The sequence below is a fragment of the Thunnus thynnus genome, chromosome 1 (assembly GCF_963924715.1).
Source record: "Thunnus thynnus chromosome 1, fThuThy2.1, whole genome shotgun sequence".
In the NCBI taxonomy this organism is placed as follows: Eukaryota; Metazoa; Chordata; class Actinopteri; order Scombriformes; family Scombridae; genus Thunnus; species Thunnus thynnus.
Window position 1 is genome coordinate 24,332,591 of NC_089517.1, and position 21,774 is coordinate 24,354,364.

The following is a 21,774-nucleotide window of genomic DNA, read 5'->3' on the forward strand; positions in this document are numbered from 1 at the left end:
TCCTGACATTGTTTATAAGTACTTACAAATAACACCACGTGGTGGCAGTGTTCAGACAAGGAACAGAGGTGAACCAATCATGTGCGTTGTATGACGAACGTCACGAGCACTGGCCAATGGGCATGGAGCTGAGTGAATTGCGGTTTCCTCCGGTGGAGTTTGAATTTTTCAACGAGAACAACTCAAACAGCTTCTGACTGATAAAGAAGCGCGGCGCCCAAAGTAAGTGCAGCTATCTTTAATCTTAATGTTTGCAGGTATTCATTCTAGCTTTAAGATCACAACACATTTAGTAGTTCCAACCTGTTGGATGGTTGAATTGTGTTTAAAATCAATGTTTAAAGTGTAACGTTAATTGACTTTCTTAACGTTAGCTTTCGGATTTGCTCAACCGTGTTCAACTCAAGTTAACTAACGTTAGTTTAACATTAACAACAGTCACTGCTTTAAATTATACTGGTAACCCAACGCAATTTTAACGGTTCGCTTTAAATTAACGCAACGTTAACGTTAAAGTTAGTAATTATCTCAGATGTGTGTTTAACTAGTCGATCAATAAGATAAATAACGTTGAGGCGTATATGGTAACGGTAGCTAACATTACGGTTAACTGTAACGTAGCTAACAATAGCCAACTTTCATGCCCCCACGTTGTTTAAAAAATAACGCTTGGTAGTGACCAAGTTATTAAATGAACGCTAGTCTAAACGTTTACGTTACTGTTATACCGTCTCTTTACAACTAAAATACAACGCATTAATGTGAGGAGGAAGATAACGTTAATCTTGGTACTATTGTTGCCTTCTTGTTACCATTAACGTTAGTTAACTAACGTTATTTAATTAGCCAACGGTACGTTATGTTAAATAAATATGTAGTTAGCGTCGATTAGCTTGCTGCTGTGCTTGTTAGGTGTAAATGGCAAATTAAAAGAAAAGAGGGGATTAACATAACGTTTAATGTGACTTAATGTTACCACTGAACTCTCCATGCCCTGTTATGCTGTGCAGTGTTGTAAGTTAATTTTTTTGTTTTCATCACATGGTTTCACCTATATATAGTCATTCCTTGTGTATATTTCTGGAGATTGCTGTGTTGTTACATTGAGAACCACTAAACCGAAGTCAGATACCTTGTATGCGTAAACATACTTAATTTGCAGATTTCTGTTGTTTCCCCCGTTTAACTGAAGTAATGTCTGTTTAATCAGGTAATTAACCATGAGCTGGGCGGTGGAGGAGTGGAAGGATGGACTTCCAGGGAAAGCCCTGCAGAAGATCCAGGAGATGGAGGTCCAGCTGGACAAACTGAAGAAGGAGAGGTCCCAAAAACAGTTTCAGATGGACTCCTTAGAGGCCGCCCTGCAGAAACAGAAACAAAAGGTCAGTGTATAAGAGGAGAGGATGAATGGATTGAAAAATGAATATGTGTAGATGAATAAAACTGTATTGATTCATTTGGTGAAATTAAATAGAAACCCTATTAGAAAAACTACACACGAAATTAAAAATATTTTTAAAAAGTAGAATTACTTCCATTACCTATCTGTTTGTTACTTTCTCTAGGTGGACAGTGAACGCACCGAGATGTCTGCTTTGAAAAGAGAGAACCAGTCCTTAGTAGAGTCATGTGACTCTCTTGAGAAAGCCCGTCAAAAGGTTGCCCATGACCTGGGAGTCAAAGAGCAGCAGGTCAGTTTACTAGAGTGAGAAAGAAAGAAATATCAGCTGCAGTTGTTCTTCTATTTAATTTTTACTGGACATGACAACTGTTGCTGCACTGATAATTAACAGCTTTCAGTTTTGGTTTCTGCAAAATCTTAGTGTACAAGATTCTATTATAGGCTTTGTGAAAGACAGTGAATCAAGTTTCCTTATAACAAATATTCTCTTCAGATGAAATATAGCTGCAAGGTCAGGATTGCTGGTTTAAGCTTTCAATTACAAAAAGTACACTACAGATCTAAATGTCGTATTAGACAAAAACAATACCAAGCCAAGGGAAACTGAGTTTGAGTTTCAGTAGTATACATTTGAATGCAATTTTGAGCAGACGGACAATGGATTTGTATTACTGGAATGTCTTACAGTAATCAGAGAGAAAGTGAGTGTGATGTAGTGTTGAACTCTCCAGTGGGCAAACATGTGAAGTAGTACTTCATCTGTTTTTGTTAGCCATCAGTAGTACACAACCAAAAAGGTAGATGAGGTCCAGGTTATCATGCATATCTGGAATTAAACATGACATTTTAACCTCCTGTGATCTTGACTGAACCCTGTTCCTGAACCTAGGTGAGCTACCTGGAGGGTCAGCTCAACTCCTGCAGGAAGACCATAGAACGACTGGAGCAGGAGCTCAAGAAGTGAGTTCAGTTGTATGTCTGTTGATATGCAGGATTTGTAAATGTTACTCCTGTGACTCTGCTCTTTATCACATTGTCATTAAGTAATGCTTGAAATGAAAAAATATGAATCATGTTAACTTGACGGAAAGAACTCAAATCCTGTCTTTTGATGGCTAATGAAGCTGTCTTTGTTGTCTTTCCATCTGCTCAGATATAAAAATGAACTGGATCGCTCTCAACCTGCTGGCTCTTCTTCCTTGTCATCCTCTTCTGTTGATCTTCAGCCTTACACCACTCCACAGAAGAGTTTCTCTACTCCAGCTCCTGTGCAATCTTACAGACAGCAGGGTATCTCCATTTGTTTTACTGTCCCAAAAGTTCATGCTGTATATTTAAGAAATTATTGTATTATTGTAATTATTTTTAGTGGTCCTGTCCGTTTTCTCCTTTTGTCCCTGTTTCCATCTCTGCCTTTTTTCACCTCTTTTTTTTTTTTTTTTTTTTTTTTACACCCTGACCCCTGATTTAAATTGTACTTGTGTGCTTCAGATAACAAACTAGAGGATCTTCAGGAGAAATACAACCAGGAGGTGGAAGAAAGAAAAAGGCTGGAGACTGAACTCAAAGTCCTGCAGGTCAAAGTGAGTACATTAGTATTATTTATTATGTGTGTGTTTGTGTCTTTTTAGTTGATTTGATGATGTTAATTTGTCTTTTCTAGATGTTGAATCAGTCATCAGTCAGTGTAAGCCACAAGGACATTGCTGCCCGCCAAGCTGGATCTTCCATATTCCCATGGCAACAGCAAGATCAGGCTCACAGCCGCCAGGATGCAATGGAAACGCCTCTGAAGAGGCGGGGGGCATCTCTGTGGGACGCCCACGAGGAGACACCTATCAAATCCTGCCAGCGAATGAGCTCTTCCAGAGCAATGCAGAGTCCCGCTGGGTCCTCCCAACAGATGGAGCAGCTAAAGACTCTCAACACAGGTGGGTTGTTTATGATGTATATTAGAATTACTATCTTGTGTTTGGTATCTTCTCAGTAAAATATTAGCCAGCCTTTTATTTGTCACATTTTTTTTACCCCTTTGGTTTGCATTCCTCTTGAAAAATGTATTTTAAGTAGCATCATTTGGGTTGAACAAGTTGAACATGTCTTGCAAGAGGGCTTGAATTTTTACCATTTCTTTATCAGAGCTGCGTGGCCGTGTGTCAGAGCTGGAGAGGAGTCTGTCCAATCAGGAGAAGGAAATTCGTAGCCAAGCCTCTAAACTGCAGGAGCTACAAACCCAACTGAACCAGGCCCGTAAAGACCTGACTGAACGGGACAGAGACCTGGCCAAGCACAGCCATGAGTTGAGTCAGGCCACAGACCGACACCAGCAGCTTGAAGCCAAGGTAGATTTCTGTGATTTGTGCATAGAGACTTAATTATTGCTGGATAGATTTTTTTTTCTGCTGGATTACACAGTTTGGAGGACAAAAATATAGAAAAGATGGGTAAAACAGAGGAAAACGCATATATGACTGATAGAGGTGGCTAAAATTTTGCTGTTTATTTCCCTTAGTGTTCATCAGTTGAGCAGAAGCTGAAACAAGTCACAGAGGAGATGAACTGTCAGAGACACAATGCTGAGAGCTGCAGACGAGCCCTGGAGCAGAAACTCAAGGACCAGGAGAGAGACAGTCAGAAGGTGCTACACCATGAAGTTGCACCATTAGACCTTAGACCTATTTTAAGATTTATTAAACATTATGTATGTATGCATTTTAAAAAGACTTCTGTATTTTAATCAAAAAGTTTTGTACCTGTTACATCCTGTACAGGAGCTAGCTCAGCTGCAGAGTTCTCATCAGGCTTTGGACCAGCAGCTTAACCAGACCAGAACTAAGCTTACACAAGAGATCCAACAGTCCAAAAAAGAATACAACATACTGCAGGCTGACATGGAGAAGGTAATATCTCTGTTCTGCTCTTGCTTCACCAACACTAATTCTTTCTTTCTTCACACATCAACTTCTCAACATGTCACTGAATCCTCAGTTAGTTGCTCTTCTTTTTGCAGTTATATGTCCTCTCCTTGACTCTTCTCTCTTGCTCCCCCAGATGAGTTTCCAGAAGAGTCAGACTGAGAGGGAGGTGGAGGAGCACAAACAGAAACTCCTGAGGTCAGAGCAGAGCCTCCAGGCCAGCCAGACCAAAGAGCAGGACCTCCGCAAGAAAATGGAGGTGGGTCCCACTGCCATGTTTCTGAAATGAGCTGTCGGTGTGTCGGTTGGGTCAAACAACTCTCACTTCAAAAGGAAAACACAAAATACAATTGCTAATTTGTTTTGCTTTTTTTTTTTTTTTTTTTTTTTTTTTTTTTTTTTTTTAAAGGTTTGTTTTTTTTTAAAAAGGTTTTAAAAGGTTTTGTTTTTTTGTTTTTTTAAAAAAACCTTTTAAAAATCAAATATTTTCAGAAGTTGCTTTTAGCATAGGATACACTTCCTTTAATGGTGAATTGACAAGTCACTAGCAAGTCTTAAGCAAATTCCAAATTGTGAGAAAAGATAATGGAGGAATAAAAAAATGTCACATATCATCATATTTTGAGCAAATTACCCAAATGTAAAGGTTTCAATACATACAAATTTGTCTCAATGCAAAGAGCAGGTCTTCCATATTCAATATTCTTCCTTCACTTTTCCTTTTTTTCCCCACCACACTAATTTGTCTTGGTCTCCATGTCTTTCCATCATCTTTTGGTGCCACTCATTTTCCTCTCTCATTCTTGTCCTCCCTCCCTTCCTGACTCCAGGAGCTGCAGAAAGAGAAGAACTGTGCATCTGTCCAGTTGGACCAGAGCACCAGGCGTCTGTCTCAGCTGGAGGAAGAGAAAAAGACCTCAGACCAGAGTTTCAAACGCACCCAGGGACTACTAGATGACCTCAAAGGTAACTTAGTTGAAGTGATGGTGAATTAGCTCAGGTTATGTGTTTAGTTTTTTGTTTAGTTTTTTACCTTGATTGTCTTTTTGCTTATCAGCTAAATCAGAGGGGCAGGCGGAGGAGCTGAAGAGACTTCAGTCTAAACTGGAACAGCAGACTCAAACTTCATCCCGGGACCTGGAAAACTTGAAGAAGACACTTTCTGATGCAGAGACCAAAAATGACAGGTGAAAAATGACATTATTTTACTGCACAGAAGAAGGAAATTCAGTCACACTTTATGAAAGAGTAAAGAGAATAATATGTCTGTGATATTTAATCAGCTGTTCAATCATTCTGAATATATTTGATCACACTGTAGATCTCAGAAAGAACTGCAGACACAGAAGCAAGAGACAGAGCAGCTGACCAACAGGTTGACTGCCATAGAGAAGGAGAGCCAAGAGCTGAAAAACAGTCTCACTGTGAGTCAGAATGAGTGTAAGGAACTGAAACAAGAACATCAATCTCTGCTGGAGTGGAAGAAAGAGAAGGAGACCCTGATTAATGAAACTGAGGCAGTGCAAAAGGAGCTCACTGACAAAATTGGCAACTTGGAGAACAGTCTCAGCTCGCTGAATGAGACTACAGATGAACTTAAGGTAAGATGCAGTGGTCCTTTATATATACACTCAGATATACCACACATTATGTCCAGATTGAGGTTAGTCTTTAAGTAGTTTACCCTCAACCTAAATACTTGTATTTTCATTATTGTAGAAGCAGCTCAGGAGTGTAGAGGGAGACAAGGCCAGTCTGTCTGCTCACATCGATTCTTTGAAAGGAGAACTCCTCAATAAGAGCACAGAGTTGGAGGAGAGGGAACATCAGTACAATGAGCTCCAGTCTAAATTGTCTGAGGCTGGACAGAAGCACACCAAAGACCTGGAGAATGTTGGCGTGCAAGTGGCACAGCTTGAAGCACAGGTGACTTTTTATGTTATTCAATTGTTTTCCCTTTTTGTGTGTATTAATATTCCTGTGAAGTGGGTTATCTCAAGGTACAGCAGGTCTGATAGTCTCCAAGAGACATAAGCAAAAATAATTGGTTTATGGGTAAAGAATAGCCCTCTACTAAAAGTTATGTACCAATGGAGATCTCCTCTGAAATTTTAATTTTAGTCTTGTGTCAGGTTCCATCCATGTTTGAGTTATGAGCCCTGACAACAGTAATTTCCGGGTGAGACATAAAACATGAGACATCTTAAAATGTTGAATGTAGTGATTGATAGAAAACATCCCTTCTTATGCTTCCTGTGCTACAATAAGTTTTTATTTCTATTTTTATTGATACTAAAGGGGAAAATGAAAGAAAAACAGACAACAAATAATAACAATAAAACTCTGACATCACAAAACACAACATTTACCAAATATAAATATATCTCAGAGATACAAGCATTGCTGTGCTGCAATAAGTTGATAAACAATGTTTCTGCATCATTGAATTGCAATGTACTTTCAGATTTTGGCATCTGGTAACAATACAGGACATGTAATAACATTTTATTTTTAAATGATTGGGCCTAAAGCTAAAGAATCAATAGCAGTTGAATATATAAATTTTAACCAGCACTTGCTGAAAAAGAGAATACTTTTGGCCTAGTACTTATTCTTTTATCTGAACAGGTAAAAGACCTGGAGACACAGTTGAGAAAAGAAATTACTCGAGCAGAGCAGGCTGAGAGGACCAACACTCAGCTGCAGGATGAGCACCAGACAGCCTGCGACTTGGCCCGCTCCAAAGACCAGCTGATAGAGCTGGGCCAAGCTGAAATCAGCCAGCTGAGGGAGAGCCTCGCTCAGGCCACTGCACAACAGGAGGAGCAAAATATCAGGTGGGGGTTTTATATGTTGTTTTTTACTTAGTAGTTTTGTATCAACTCTTTTTCCCAGTACAACAGCCCTGTGATAAGTCTTATCTTTACAAACTTTATAAAATTTGTTAAGGAAAGAGTTTTTGTTAGACTGTGAGAAAGGTGTTGATACTACCTTGCTTCACTGTGCAACAAGAGTTTACAGGAGGGTGACGGACACAGCCACAATAAAATAGTCAGGAATGCCTTATGATATAAGGATTATATGAATACTGTGTCCCAATTGTCTCCTTGGAGAAACAATAAACACAACTTGCTTTTAACATGTGTATTTTCATGTCATCATCATCTCAAATCTCTGCTAGGTTGGTGGAGGAGAAGGCAGCCCTGCTGAAGCAATGTGAAGATAGTGTTGCAGCCAAGGCTGAGGAGACAGAGCAGATCAAGCTGCGTATGGAGGAAGCTCAGCAAGAGCTGCTGCTCACCAAAAACCAGGTCTGTTTTATTGGACTTAAACGGAAACTGAAACTTTTTGATTCTTTTGATTATTCGTTCATTTTATTTATTTAATCATTGGTCTTCTGTTTACTCATTCTGTCATTTCTTGTTAGTTAGTTTAGGAAGTAAAGCTTTTGAGATAATTGGCCTCTTAAAATGCTGGACAAAACTGTAAAAGCATACAAGGAGTAAATTGGAAAAAAAAGTACAGTGTAATTAAATCCAATATAACAGTCCTGTAATGAATACGATTATATGACAATTATAATTGTTGTTGAGACAATGTCAGGGAGGAGTTGATTCATCTCTATGGCCATTTTTAGGTTGTAGTGGTGGTGGTGTTGTATTAGATTACAATATCAAATGTACAAAATAATCTAATATTGTAATAATACAAAAGGACTAATATTCTGATTTTATCAAATTGTTTTTCTCATAGATTTAATATTTACCCAATTTTTGTGTCTGGTACTCTGAGATGAGAAGTATCATAGTATTTTGACTGGGTATTGAGTGTTTTTAATCTCAGTAAAATGAAACCTGTTGACTTTATGATGTCATGACCTCTGCTTTTTCATAGCACATCATTATGCTGAGTATCATTCCTTTCTTTAGTCTTAACCAACATAAGCCATAGTTGAAATTTCTCCTCATGTTTTAGATCAGTTCTATGGATCAGTTCCTTAAGGTCCAGGAGCAGCTGGGAGCTGAGCTGCAGAAGCAAATTAAGACGCTGTCAGACAAAGAAGAGGAACACAAAAAGATGTACGAGAAAAAATCAGAAGAGTTCAAACAGTTAGAGGAGGAGCTGAAAGATCTGCAGAGCCAGACAGAGGAGAAGGAGAAGCGGCTCAGAGAAGATGAAGCTCAGATTTTGTCTCTGGAGAAACAAAATGCAGAGCTGGAGACTGTTGTTCAAGAGATGAAGAAAGAAGCAGAGGTAAAATATTGTTTTATGTACCAGAATTATCTTTTGTAATGTACAAATACAAACTTTGTTGATTTGTATCTTTGTCTGTCTGTAGTACACAGTTCAGTTTCCTCAAATCCAAATAAGCTTAATTTTCCTCATGTTCCTGTTTCTTATCAAGATCCTCGCACAGGCTCAGGCTGAGAAGATAAACAACCTTCTGGAGCAGATATCTTCCTTAGAAGAGGAGATAACTGTGAACAAAGATGCTGCAGAGAAGCTTCCAGTATTGAAGAATGAACTTGATGTGGTCAACCAGTCCCACGTTGACCTTAAAAAGTGTCTAGAAGCTCTTGAGAAGAGTCACTCCTCCACTGTCGAAATCAAGTCCAACTTGGAGAACACCCTGACTGAGAAAATTAACTTGATCTCTGCTTTGGAAAAAGAGGTGAAAGAGCTCAAAGAGAACATGAGCAATGAGTCAGAAAATCATGCTTTGGAAATTGAAAGTTTCCTGAACAAAGAGAAGAGCCTTAAAGAGCAGCTTGAAGCCGCTGAGCGAGCTGTAGCCGCTGCCAAAGTGGAATCAGCTTCTCGTCGGGAAGAGATCAAGACCATGAAGACGACTCTGTCTGCAGCTTCACGCGGCCTGGAAGAGAGAGACGGAACGATAAAGAGTCTGAAGGAGAAGCTGAATAAAGCGGAAGCAGAACAGACCAAAACATCAGATCTCCTGAAAGAGAAGATGGTCGCCATGAACAAAATCAAGGTTTGATTATTAATGCATTCTTGGTTACATTCTAGTGCATCTCAACTGTAATATATTATATTAGACCTGATCAGGGATTTATATGAATGCGGGGTCACAAGTGGTAATCTTATTTTCAAATAATGTAAATAAGTCATTTAATTTTTTTTTTCATATAACTGTTTACTTGAAGGTGCAACTGGAGATGCTTCAAATGGACCTTGAGGACAATGAGACAGCCATGAACTCTTTTGACAGCCAGGTGGAGGAGCTGAAGGGAACTATAGAGTCACTGGAGGCTCAGCTAGCACACAACCAAACCCAGATGTCTGACATGGAGTTCCGGCTGGAAGACAGCAAAGCCCAGGTAGACCCAGTATCTTACACAAAATCTGTATAGTGTGGAGATTAATTTTCAATGTATTTCCATAAAGGCTGCAAATTGAATGCGGCTTACCCATGCCTGGTTTGTTTACTTGTCAAAAGTTCAGGCAACAAATTGGCATCATGAGTAGGGAAATTCAGGAGATGCTTCTGTTGCTCTGTACCTTATTAATGTTTATTTCCATCTTCTTCTTTTTTTAGGTATCTGTCTTGGAAGCCCGGTTAGAGGAGGTTGAGTCTCAGAACTCTGTGCTGGAGTCACAGTACGTCACAGCTAAAGAGGAGCTATTGGAGAGGAGCAATGACATAACTCGTCTGGAAGAGGACGCTATCCAACGAAGCCAACTGGAGACAGAAGTTTCTACATTAGAGTCTAAACTCAGTCAGATCACAGAGGAAAAGGTCAAGCTAGAGACAAGCCTCAGGCAGATAATTGAAGACAAAGACAATAATGTCAACCAGCTACTTCAGGAGAGAAACAGCCTCGAGACTACTTTGAAACAATTAACAGATGAGAAAGAGCAAGTCGAAACTGACATGATGCAAATAAATGCAGAGAAGAAACAGTTGGAAGCCAACCTAGACAAGCTAGGTGAAGAGAACAAGCACCTGCAGACCAATGTTAAGCAGTTAACTGAAGAAAAACAGCAAACACAGGCAAAGATCGAACAAATGACTGCAGAGAAACAAGAAGCTGGATCAACCTTGAAGCAGCTCATTAATGAGAAAGCCCAACTAGATGTTACCCTGAATCTGATAAATGAGGAAAAATCCCAACTTGAGGCTGAACTTAGTGAACTAACCTCTAAGACAAGCAAATTAGAAACCAATTTGAATCAAGTAGCTGAAGAGAAGCTTCAGCTGGAGATAAACAACAATCAGCTGACTGAAGAGAACACAAAATTACAATCCAGTGTTGATCAAATCACTGAAGATAAGTTGCAGTTACAAGAGAGAATCGAGAGGCATGAAGATGAGGTGGCTTCACTCAAAGAGGAGAAGGAGTGTATCCAGTGCTCCCTCCTGTCGTCAGAACAGGAGCACCAGAGGCTGAAGGAGCAGCTTGAAATGAGGGACAAGAGAACGGAGGAAGAGAACAGAGAGAGGTAGATCTTCTGCCTTTTTTCTTGGTTTTATACTATTAATATTAGCTTGAATGATAATAGTAACTTTTATGTTGTATTACAGGAGCCAACAGTTTGAGGCAGAGCAGGCTGAACTGCAACAGAAGCTGGCTGGTCTACAAAAAGAGCTGACTGTGTTCAAGCAGCAGTACGATTCAATGCTGGAGCAGGTGGGCCAACAACACAGCCTCATACAGCAGCTCTCCGAATCACAGGGAACCCAGAGCTCAGGAGAGAAACTCAGCCACATGGAGTCTGGGGAGACAGAAATCTGTGGTGAGTGTCAAACAAATCTAGATTCAAGTTTTGTTTTGTTTTTTTTGTTGTTGTTTTTTTTAACACTGCTTTGTCAGATTTAATGTATTGTGATTGTCACTTAAATTTTCAATACATGTATTTAGATTGAATGATCTGTCATGGTTTCCTCAGCAGAAGCAGCAGGCCACACCGATGTGGAGCCCAGTATGGAGACAGAACTCGATGCCCTTCCAGTAAAGGAACAACTGAGCACTGAGGTGTCTGAACTGGGTGATTTTTCCCATCAGTCTGACGAGTCTTTCAGGTACGATGACTTTTGCACTGAGCAGACATATACAATGCACTATTGTGTGTTGAATGTGGGGGGGAGGGGGTTTGTTGTTGTTTTTTAACGTGATGAATAAAGAATCTACCTCTCACCTGGTAGTGAGTCAGAGTCGGTTTCCAAGGGAGACATCATCGAACAAGCGATGATCCAGGAACATTTGGAGGAGAAGAGGGATGAGTTTGCAGCTGACGGAGAGGAAATGAGGAGAAACGAGGAGGTGCTCCATCAGCAGCAACCCTTGGATCAGGTAGAAGACAATTATTACAACAATATATTAGCGTTAGGAGACCAACAACAGCTGTGAGTGTTTTTATGCCAGTGACAGCTGTGGCTGGAAGCATTATGTTTTCAGGTTCCCCATCCATATGACCAGTTCCCGTGAACGCGATATCTCAGGAACACCTGGAGGGAATTTCTTCAAAATTGGCACTAACGTCCACTTGGACTCACAGATAAACCGATTAGATTTTGGTGGTCAAAGGTCAAGGTCACTGTGACCTCACAAAACACGTTGTTGACCATAACTCAAGGATTCATATGCTAATTATGACAAAGTTTCACACAAATGTCTAACAGGATAAAATGATGAAGTGATGATTTTATATCAAAAAGGTCAACTTCACTGTGACATCATAAACACAAACAAACATAAACAAAAACACTTTTCTGGCCATTATTCAACGCCATAACTCAGGAACAGAAGGGCAGATTGTGACCATATTTCACATTTGGTCAGATACTGAATTGGTGACACTAATCTTGGGTGTCCACATTGAAACTGTGGTGATTGTTCAGATCGTCTGTGCTGCCGGGTTGAAGATGTGTGTGAAGCATCCACGTTTTAGAATTTGTAGATTCTTTGCAGCAGCATCCACATGTGAAACTTTGTCTACTGTCATGGCTACAACTTTGTGTTCTATCAGAATCAGCTTTATTGGCCAAGCGTGTGAATACATACAAGGAAAATACACTTAATAGCTTTTTATTTAATTTCTTCAAAGTCTTTGCTACAAATATTATGAGTCTGGACAGACATGGATTAAAACTGCCACTTGACTGGTTGGCAGAGGCATACAACCATGAGGTGGTATTTTTAGTTTTGCTTTCAAAAAGTTCGATTTTTTTATTACAGCCTTTTTAAATTCATGCTTTTTATAGTTTTTTTCTGCAAATACCATATATGTAAGCAATATTATACAGTATGCTTGGATAAGGTGAACCAAATGACCTTAGTTGTCAGTCTTTGATGTTTTGTTCTTCTTCTTTCTTGCAGGTTCCTGCTGACAGCGGTCCCAGGGACGTTCTTGAAGATAAACCTGAAAACTGTGAGATGTCTCTTCCTTCCTCATCCCCAGATGAGACCAGAGAGTTGAAATCCTCTGGTGAGTAATTAGATGGCGCTTATGCTTGCAGTTTCAATAATTGTGTGTTTTCTTGGGTTTATTTACTTTGTTTACTACCTATCTCCCACTTTAGATTAATGCTTTTAACATTTTCTGCACTTTCATTGTTTTACAACAACAACAAAGTTTTAAAACAAAACTCAGGCTGTTGTGTAGCTAATACAAGCATCACGTCATATTTCGACTTCTGGGCCTTCAACTAGACACTTGATGATTTGTGTGCATTATGATTCAGACTATGAAATATTGATTGAACTCTGATGCATGATTTGTCTTTATTTTATCTGTCCACCAGTGACAGAGTCATTCCAGTCACACGATGACCTCGACCACTACAAGGACACAATCACAAAACAAGAAAATGAACTCCAGACCCTGCGATCAGAGTTTGACCTGCTGAGCTCCGACCTTGCACTGAGAAAGGAACTGACCTCTGACTTGGAAGTCCAAGTTCAAAACTTGGAGAAGAAAGTTCACGCAGCAGAGGAAGAAGCACATAGTGCAGTACATAAGCTGAAAGTTGCTTTGAAGGAGCAGAAAGACCTTACTGATCAGGTAGAAGAGATAAATTGCAGAATGCCAGATACCACTTTAGTACTAGTGTAATAGCATTTATCATTTAAGTGTCTTAACCGATACAAACTCTGTGTGCTTATATTTAGATGGCTCGGCTGTCGGAGGAGAGGGAGACATTGACTCTGCAGCTGCAAACCGCTAAATGCCAGCTGGCTGATGTTATGGAGATGCTAGAAGGACTGGAAATGGCCAAAGGTACATTTCTTACGTTTTTTGTTTGTGTGTTCATACTTACAAAAGCAGTTTGAATTGAAGTATATCATGTGATTGGGTTAAAGATGTATACTAAAATCCTGTATTTTGCTTTGTTCTGTAGGTGGATGGGATGAGAAGTTCCTTCAGCAGGAGAGTGAGCTGAGGAGGGTTCGCTCTGAGAAAGCTAACCTGGAGCAGCACATCCTGGGCATGGAGGGTGAGCTGGAGACCCTGCAGGAGGAGAGCACCACACTGAAGGATGAGATGGAAACTCAGAGGAGAACGTGTTCAGGCATGGAGCAGCAGATAGAAACACTCACGACAGAGGTGAGCGCTCGGTCAAAAGCCTGTGAGCTAAAACATCAAAATATGTTGAAGTGGTTAAATTAACAGCAAAATTATCCATCAAAGAAATACAATTACATTTCCCCCATGCAAAAACTATATTCTGTGTTTGAAGCTTACCGATCAGTGTGGCTTAATAATTCTAAATCTCATCATCTCTCCAGACGACCCAGCTGAGATCTGAACTCGTGTCCTGCTCTGACGAGAGAGATGAGCTGAACCAGTCTTTGAGCCAATGGAGAGAGAAAGTTCGCGGTCTGGAGAAGACTAACGGTGACACCAGAAACTTAATCTCCATCCTGGAGGACGACATCAGAGCAGGGAGGAAGGAGTACGAAGCTCTGCAAAGCAACATGGAGAAAGTGAAGACAGAGAGGCAGCAGGTACGTACATAGAGAAGAGAGAGGGTGGCGTTATTGAGGGTCTGAGACCTGGTTACAAGTGTTTTCTGTAACACTGTTGCCCATGAGGATGATGGAGAAATACTGATGATTTTTATGTTGACATACAAAAGGCTATGAGCTGCTGATAGTATGCACATGTCTGGCTTACATCTAGCTTCAGTTTTGTTCTTTAAAAGTCCATTCTCTCTTTTTTTCTAAAGCTGTTGGAGCAGATTAAGACACTGGAGCAGGCAATCTCCCAACAGAGTGGAGAAAAAGAGCAGCTTATCGGGCAGCTGGACAAGATCAAAGAAGACAACACCTCCACCAATCAAAACACTGAGTCCATGGTCAGCAAGATACAGGTGAGTGGGAAGTATGATACAAAGCATCTTGTTGTGTGCATACTTTTAAAAATTGCTTTTTGAGTTTGGTTTTTCACAGAGAACATGTATTGATTCCTTGTTTTCCCTCCTGTTTCTATCCCAAGGCTTTAGAGGTAGAGGTGAGTCAACTGTCACAATCTCTGGAGTCTTCTCTACTAGAAAAAGGAGAGATTGCCTCTCGTCTGAACTCCACACAAGATGAGGTCCAGCAGATGAGGACAGGTATTGAAAAGCTCCAGGTCCGCATCGAGTCGGACGAGAGGAAGAAAAGAAAGATGGGAGAGCTGCTCAAAGGTAACTCCTTGTATCTTTGGAAATTACATAACCTCTTCAGTGTTGTAAGAAGTTGGCCTGACTGTGACTCTGCATCTCTGTAGCTGCCCAGAGAAAGTCAGACTCACTGCAAGACCGTATTGATGCCCTGGAGCGAGAGAAAGAAGAGGGAGAGCGAGATCTAGAGGAAGCAGTGCTACAGGTACTCTGTCGTAAACATTTATGTCTGACAAAAACATAAAGAGACGGCTAACTTTTACCATTGCCTGGATACAATTCATATAAGAGAAGGTTTGGTCACCTTGTATTAAATGTAAATGTTATTTGCTGTTATACAGGCTGAGACAGCCAAAGCTGAGCTGGAGGAGGAGAGGAAAAAGGTACATTCATCTGTAATCCTTTTCCATATATCTGTGATTTTTTTTATGTTGTAAATCAATTAAGCAATATATTAATCGGAATTCTCCTCCTTTCTCCTTTCTTTATCAACCTGATTTCTCCTCCACTCCTTGCTTTTCTGTGTTCAACCCTCACCACCTCCTGACCTTTAGGTGGAGGAGGAGAAGAGAGAGCTCAGTGAGAAACTGTCAGAGCTTTCTGCCACGCTGGACAACCTGAGATCTGAGAAAGAACACATGGAGCGAGAGCTGGAAACAAAAAACAGAGAGATAGAAGAACTGAAGGCAGCTAAGGAGGAGCTGGAGAGAGGGTTGGAAAAGGCAGAGATGGATAGAAGAGAAGAGGAGGAAAGACAGAAATACAGGGTTGAGGAGCTGGAGAAAGGAATGAGAGAGGAAGCAGAGAGGCAAACCAGACAAGTAGATGACCTCCAGGCACAGCTGGAAGCCTCTCGGCAGAGAGAGATCTCACTTGGACAAAAGAGTGCAGAAACTGAGGGGGAGAAAGAGAGGATGCAGTCTCTGCTGGTGGAGTTGGAGAAAGAGAAACAGTGTCTGCAGAGTTCTCTGGAGGAGTGGCAGACAGAAAGAGACGGCCTCCGCTCTCGGGGAGAGGAGTGGGAGAAAGAGAGGAACAATCTGAGGTCTCGTATTGAGGGTTTGGAAGAAGAAATCAAGGAGCTTAAAACACTCATAAAAGCTAAAGAAGAAGAGAGAGAGGTGTTGGAAAAGGAGAAAGAGAGGGAGGCAGATGAGAAACAAGCCTCAGTGAAATCCATCTCTTCCCTTATGGCAGAGAAAGAACAGATAGAAGGAGAAAATGGACGCCTGGTAGAGGAGAAAGAGAAACTGCACTCCACCCTTTTGTCAGTAGAACAAGAGAGAGATAGCCTGCGCTGCACTCTTGCATCCATAGAAGAAGAAAAAGAGAAACTCGAGCAAGAGAGAAAGGTGTTGGCAGATGAGAACGAGAGGCTTCATTCTAGCGAGGAGAAACACAACATGCAGCAAACTGTTTCTTCACTGCAGGAAGAGAAAGAAAGAATAGAGGAGGAAAGACAGAGGCTAGAAGCTGAAAAACATCAACTGCAGTCTTCCCTTTCATTGATCGAAGAAGAGAAGGAGAACTTGTCTTCAGCTCTTTCTTCACTGGAACAAGAGAAGCAAAAAGCAGAAGGAGAAAAATCGAAACTGGCACTGTCCATCTCACAGCTCAGTGAGCAGGTATGTGCACACAGACAAATCTATTCAGGTCTAAAATAGGGAAAAAATAATTTTCTAGTTCCAATCACCGTGTCAACACAGGTTTGGAAGTTGCAACACTTTAAAATGATCCATTTCACTCTGTAGCTATAAAGAATAATCATCATCATTTTACCTTTTTACCATTACTCATGAAAAGCTTAAATTACTAATTTCTCTGCCACAATCAGTCACTTCAGTACAACACAACAGTTAAAAGATGTAAAGCAGCAGTATGTTTGCACACGCTGTTCTTAGATAAGTGTTGGAATAATCATTTTAAAACGATGATTGAAATTGAAAATGAAGGTATTTCTGAAATGGCCCGTGTATGAGGAAGCTTGTTATACAGTTACACAGACAACAACTTATGATACAAGTGAAAATTATAATTGTTCTTTTATTTTAATTCCACATATCTCAGTATCTTCACTTTCTGTCTGTCCCTTCAAGGTCTCAGAGCTGTCATCTCGTGCTGCTCGTCTGTCTAAAGAGAGAGACTCTGCCCACAGCAAGATGAGTCTTTGGATGAAAACTTGCAAACAGCTGGAGGAGGAAAAGCAAATGATGTTGAACAGCCCAGGTGAACACATGATTTACAGATTTATCATTCAGTTTTCTGTAGAATTTGAGGTTTTGTTATTATACTTTTTTACATTTACTTCAGTGCTTCAGATTAAATCTCTAGAAAGCACAGCTGAATCGTCTTGTTAACTTGGGCCACGTTCTTGTTACAGGAGAGGGAAGGAGCAGTGAGGAGGTACAGACTGAGGTGAACCAGCTGAAGATGCAGGCAGAGGAGACGAAGAAAGAAGTGGAAGACCTGAAGACAGCCCTGGAGGAGAAGAGGCTGCAGGCTGAAGAAACAAACAAGGAGGTGGAAGATCTTAAGGCTGCACTCGATGGTAGGAAGGAGGAGTTGGAGGAGAGGAACAAAGAGCTGGAGGAGATGAAGAGTGAATTGCAAGAACTAAACAACCTTCTGGAGGAGAAGAGTAGGGAGACGGATGAGAGCATGGATAAATACTGCAGCTTGATGGTTGAATTCCACAAACTGGAAGAGACCAACGACGCACTGACAACACGGCTGGAGCAGATCACTGCCACCAAACACGCTAAGGAAGCAAACGTCCACTCAAACAGCTCCGACAGCCGCCGGCGCTCAGCAAGGAAATCTGTCTCCAAACATCAGGAAATAAAATTAGAGGACAACGCTGAGAACATGGCTCCTTCAACACCTCAGAGGTCTCCGCAGGGGTCTTCGGGAAAACGAGGTCACCGTGATATGAGTGATAAAGACAGCGCACAGGAGGCACTTCACAACCTGACAAAGAAGATCCGAGCCAACACAGTGACCACGCCCAAACCAAAAACTCAACAGGAAGATGAGGAGTTCAGGCCGGAGGGACTTCCTGAGCTGGTGCAGAGAGGTAAAAAATGTTTAGCATGCTGGATTAATGGGTCTTGCACAGCCTGAAGCAGCCATTTGACTTGGTCAGAATTTGAAAACACATTCCCTGTAGTTTGTTCTCTGTCCAGGTAAACAAAACTTTTGGCGTAGCAACATTCAGATAAAAATTTGGCATTAAGTTTTAGTTTAGACAGTCAGGCCTTTTAAGGATAATCACAGTATCGTGCTCTACTCTCAAACCTTTCTGTCAGTTTGAAATACTGTTCTTAGATTTCAAATGACCTCCATGTGGTGATTCCACGAAATCACTGAGCGGAACACTTGTTGGATTGCCAGAAAAATAAAGTATCATTAAATTTTCATTTATCATAAGAATCATTCTCTGTAGTAGAAGAAAATAAGTCATCATTTGTACTCTGTCAGGTTTTGCTGATATTCCTCTGGGGGAGGCTAGTCCATTCATCATGAGGAGAACCACAGTGAAGCGCTGCAGTCCTCGACTGGCCGCCAAACAGACCTGTACGACATCTGCTGCCTCCACATCTGGATCTGACAGCAAGGTGAGCAGCAATCCTTATGATTAACCCTCAACACTCATGTCAACACAAACAGCAAGTTCTTTAAAACACTTTAACGTGACTGCAAATAGTCTAAAGTATTTCAAAGAATGGAGTCTGGCTCCAGGAATAGAGCAGGAAAAAAGGACAAGATGGTGGAATAGGACTAAACATGTGCTGCTAGTGTCTTGTAGGGTCATATACTCTCAAATGTCAGTAAAATGCACTTGAATGTGTCTGCTTCTCCTGAGAAGTTTGACTTTTTTGTGGTGTGTTATTTTTACAGGAAACTAATCACTGCAGTGTAATTACCAGTTAATCACTGTGTCACATTGGATACATTTCCACTCACTGTCAGGCAGCTTTTACACATGGATGAACAGGGCGGTATGTGTTAGTTTAGGTTGCTGGGCCCCTGATGTTCCTTCAGGATATCCGGACCCCCTCCCATCTTTGAGTCAGTCCAGGTCAGGTCAGGTCCGCTTCTTATCGCGTCAGGTCAGCTGAAGTGAACCAGAAGTGGATTTAGAAGGATGTAGAGGTTTCAGTTCAAAGGATCAAAAGAGGAAAGAATGTCTCAGGTACCTGCGTGATTGATCTTGCTGTGTGACTGTGTCTGAACATCAGGTGTCACTGCAACATGTACTTTTATTTCTTTTAAAATACCAATGTCCTACCTCTCTCTTTATCTTGTCATCTGTATCATCTCGTTTCCTCTCTCAAGGTTTTGGGGTCCTTATCCCTCCAGAGTCCCTCCACTGGTACAACAGCAGACAGCGCCAACAGGAAGCGTCTTTCTCCAAGTAGCCCGGAGAAACCTCCTCGTCGGTCACTGAGTTTACGGAAGACTCCAGAGCAGAAAGAGAAACTTTTAAGAGAAGAAACACAGCAAGGAGACAACTGTCATGTTCAGTAGATCAACACACACAGTCCTGCACTTGTGATTTATTTGTAGAAATATGCACATTTACACTCAAAGATACAAAAGATTAACACTCCACTTTCTAAAAAACTTATTTTAGTAAAGACACATTTATTCTAACTCACATTAATCCTAAACAGATAATGCACCTTTTAATTTTATTTTTACGGGCTGTGTGTCACTTAGTTTTATTTCTGTTAATCTTTAATCCTCAACTGCAAAAGACCTAATTACACTTTGTCTACTGCTCTCTGTTGTTCACTGAAAATCATTATGAGAAATCACCAAAGCAAGATGAGGTGGCAGGTTTCGACACTTCCTCACAAAAAAACATCACAACAAGGCAACTTTAAGTCTATTATAGTGCTGATTTTCTTCATAGCCCTACATTTCAGTATGCTCTGTTTCAAGCAAATCTTTTTTGTCTGTTTTTCTGTGTTTTAGAAGGAAACCAACATTGTTTTGTGGTTCCTCTGAATGTAAACCAGCCGAGTCTTTGTTCCTCTTCAGTCCATCTTCATCTCTTCACCCTTTAACAGTCTGTTTGTGTCTTTAACGCTGACTCACTGTTCATACTTCATTTTCTGTTGCACTGTTCTTGTGTTCTTGGGTTGTGGACTTTGTACATAGTAGATGATGTAAACAGTAATAACCGCTACGCCCCGTTCGTCTGTTAGTCCTGCAACACGGCAGCTAAGATTGTGTAGATTTTCTGTGCTGACTCTGTTTCAAATTTTCTAGATATTTTTATAGATGATGTCGGAAAGAAAAGTAATACATTTGTGTTTCTTTGAACTAATCTTTACAGCATCTCTGCATTTTATCATTTCTGTTTTTATTTACATAGAAGACATTATTATTATTTAGGTATAGATCATATAATCTGGTATCTTTATGTGACCAAGCTTATAGGTGATTGTAAATAGTTAATGCCAAATAGTTGAAAATTGCTTTTTTTACTAAACAGTTTTTTACTGCTTCACGGCTTGTGTGGTTTCTTTGTCACTTTACACAAGTCTCTTGTCTTCACTACTATTATTATTGGAAATAATACTTTTAGCTTTACTTATTATTGTCCACATGACTGATGTTAAAGTTCTGCTGGCGAGGATCTATCAAATATACACAGAAAAAGTTATCTTAAAAAGTTACAGGGGTAAACATCTGAACAAGAATCTGATGTTAAGGTGAAAATATAGAAACACCTTTATGTTGCTGCAACAGTGGTGTGAATAAGTTAACGCTGCCTGTGTCATACAAGTACACAGCGGTTCACGCTGCCACCACAGGGTGGAGAACCTGAGCCATACAGAGAAAAGATGTTAGACTTGGGTGTTGGGTAAAATTTTATTTTAATTTTCCAAATATCAACACACATCATATACACCTCAACACAAACAAAATATTAACAGCCACCACAATAAACCCACAAAACAAAAAAATATTCACTAAAGTCTCAAAGCAAACAAACTCAACCTCGCTGTCTTCATATGATGGTGTACATAAAACAAAATGACATAAATCTTCACATTCAGTTAATTAGTCGTGTACATTCTTCTCCACCATTTGAACCTTTCAAACACTTCAGTCAGGGCCTCATCATCCTGCTTCCTAAATGTTCAGACTGACAGTGTAAAGATTTTATCTTCTCACAGCTTGTTATACTTCTGTTTTATATGCCTTCAGATTGGTTAGTTAATATTTTCTGTAGTGAGATTTTAGGTTATTCTTCAGAATATCAACTACTACACTTCCAAATTAACGTGTATACTCGGAAGTTGACTATAAGGAGATGAAAGGTTTGAATTCAGATTAATGTTGAGACAGTAGCATGAAATCTAAGTGCTCCCACATTTATATTAGTTGAGGATGTGACAAATGATTGCACTTGTTTGAACAGATTTGCTTAAAATACAGAATATCTTCTCCTTTAATAACAATGTAGTTTAGTGTTCACACTGTATGTTGTACTGTCCCTTTAACACTGAAGTAACAAATGTTCAATTCATTGCAAATTAATGACAGATTTGCATTTTAAATTTCAGAGTAAACACATAATTTTACAGTCCTTGTTTTATTTAATCTTCTTCATCCTCTGTGAGACACGGAGCTCCTTCAGTCCACCTGACATCTAGTTTAAATTGAGACATTCACAGAGACGAGTTATTGAGGATACGTCACACCAGCAGCTTTCCGCCATGTTAATAATGCAACACTTTGCTCCTTAGACACCAAATTCCAAGTCATACCTCATTAACTTTTGCTCATTAAGGAAACAAGCAAGTGTTATTTAATACTAC

The 21,774-nt window shown here is 40.2% G+C and overlaps 1 protein-coding gene across 5 annotated transcripts; it reads left to right on the forward strand.

Annotated features, from left to right (window-relative positions):
* The first annotated feature begins 123 nt into the window (after positions 1 to 123).
* Positions 124 to 20,456, forward strand: cenpf (centromere protein F). Of its 5 annotated transcripts, none has more exons than XR_010928667.1 (39): positions 124 to 222; positions 1,211 to 1,382; positions 1,566 to 1,691; positions 2,292 to 2,362; positions 2,556 to 2,692; positions 2,894 to 2,985; positions 3,066 to 3,333; positions 3,542 to 3,744; positions 3,915 to 4,040; positions 4,174 to 4,302; positions 4,454 to 4,576; positions 5,148 to 5,283; positions 5,375 to 5,504; positions 5,639 to 5,918; positions 6,037 to 6,243; positions 6,946 to 7,154; positions 7,499 to 7,628; positions 8,293 to 8,571; positions 8,723 to 9,310; positions 9,483 to 9,656; positions 9,875 to 10,779; positions 10,862 to 11,073; positions 11,227 to 11,359; positions 11,483 to 11,630; positions 12,657 to 12,765; positions 13,082 to 13,341; positions 13,449 to 13,557; positions 13,679 to 13,884; positions 14,067 to 14,285; positions 14,507 to 14,650; positions 14,776 to 14,965; positions 15,049 to 15,146; positions 15,283 to 15,324; positions 15,496 to 16,566; positions 17,038 to 17,167; positions 17,322 to 18,014; positions 18,419 to 18,555; positions 18,951 to 19,133; positions 19,277 to 19,382. XR_010928667.1 is itself a non-coding variant. In XM_067592225.1 (38 exons), exons 2-38 carry the CDS (start codon positions 1,221 to 1,223, stop codon positions 19,466 to 19,468), a joined length of 8,568 nt encoding a protein of 2,855 aa, XP_067448326.1. In that variant the 5' UTR covers positions 124 to 222; positions 1,211 to 1,220; the 3' UTR covers positions 19,469 to 20,456. The 5 variants fall into 5 exon arrangements, 3 of the variants coding, with proteins under 3 accessions (XP_067448326.1, XP_067448335.1, XP_067448347.1); XR_010928666.1 differs by having other exon boundaries at positions 18,956 to 19,133; XM_067592225.1 differs by lacking the exon at positions 18,951 to 19,133 and having other exon boundaries at positions 19,277 to 20,456.
* The last annotated feature ends 1,318 nt before the right edge of the window (positions 20,457 to 21,774 follow it).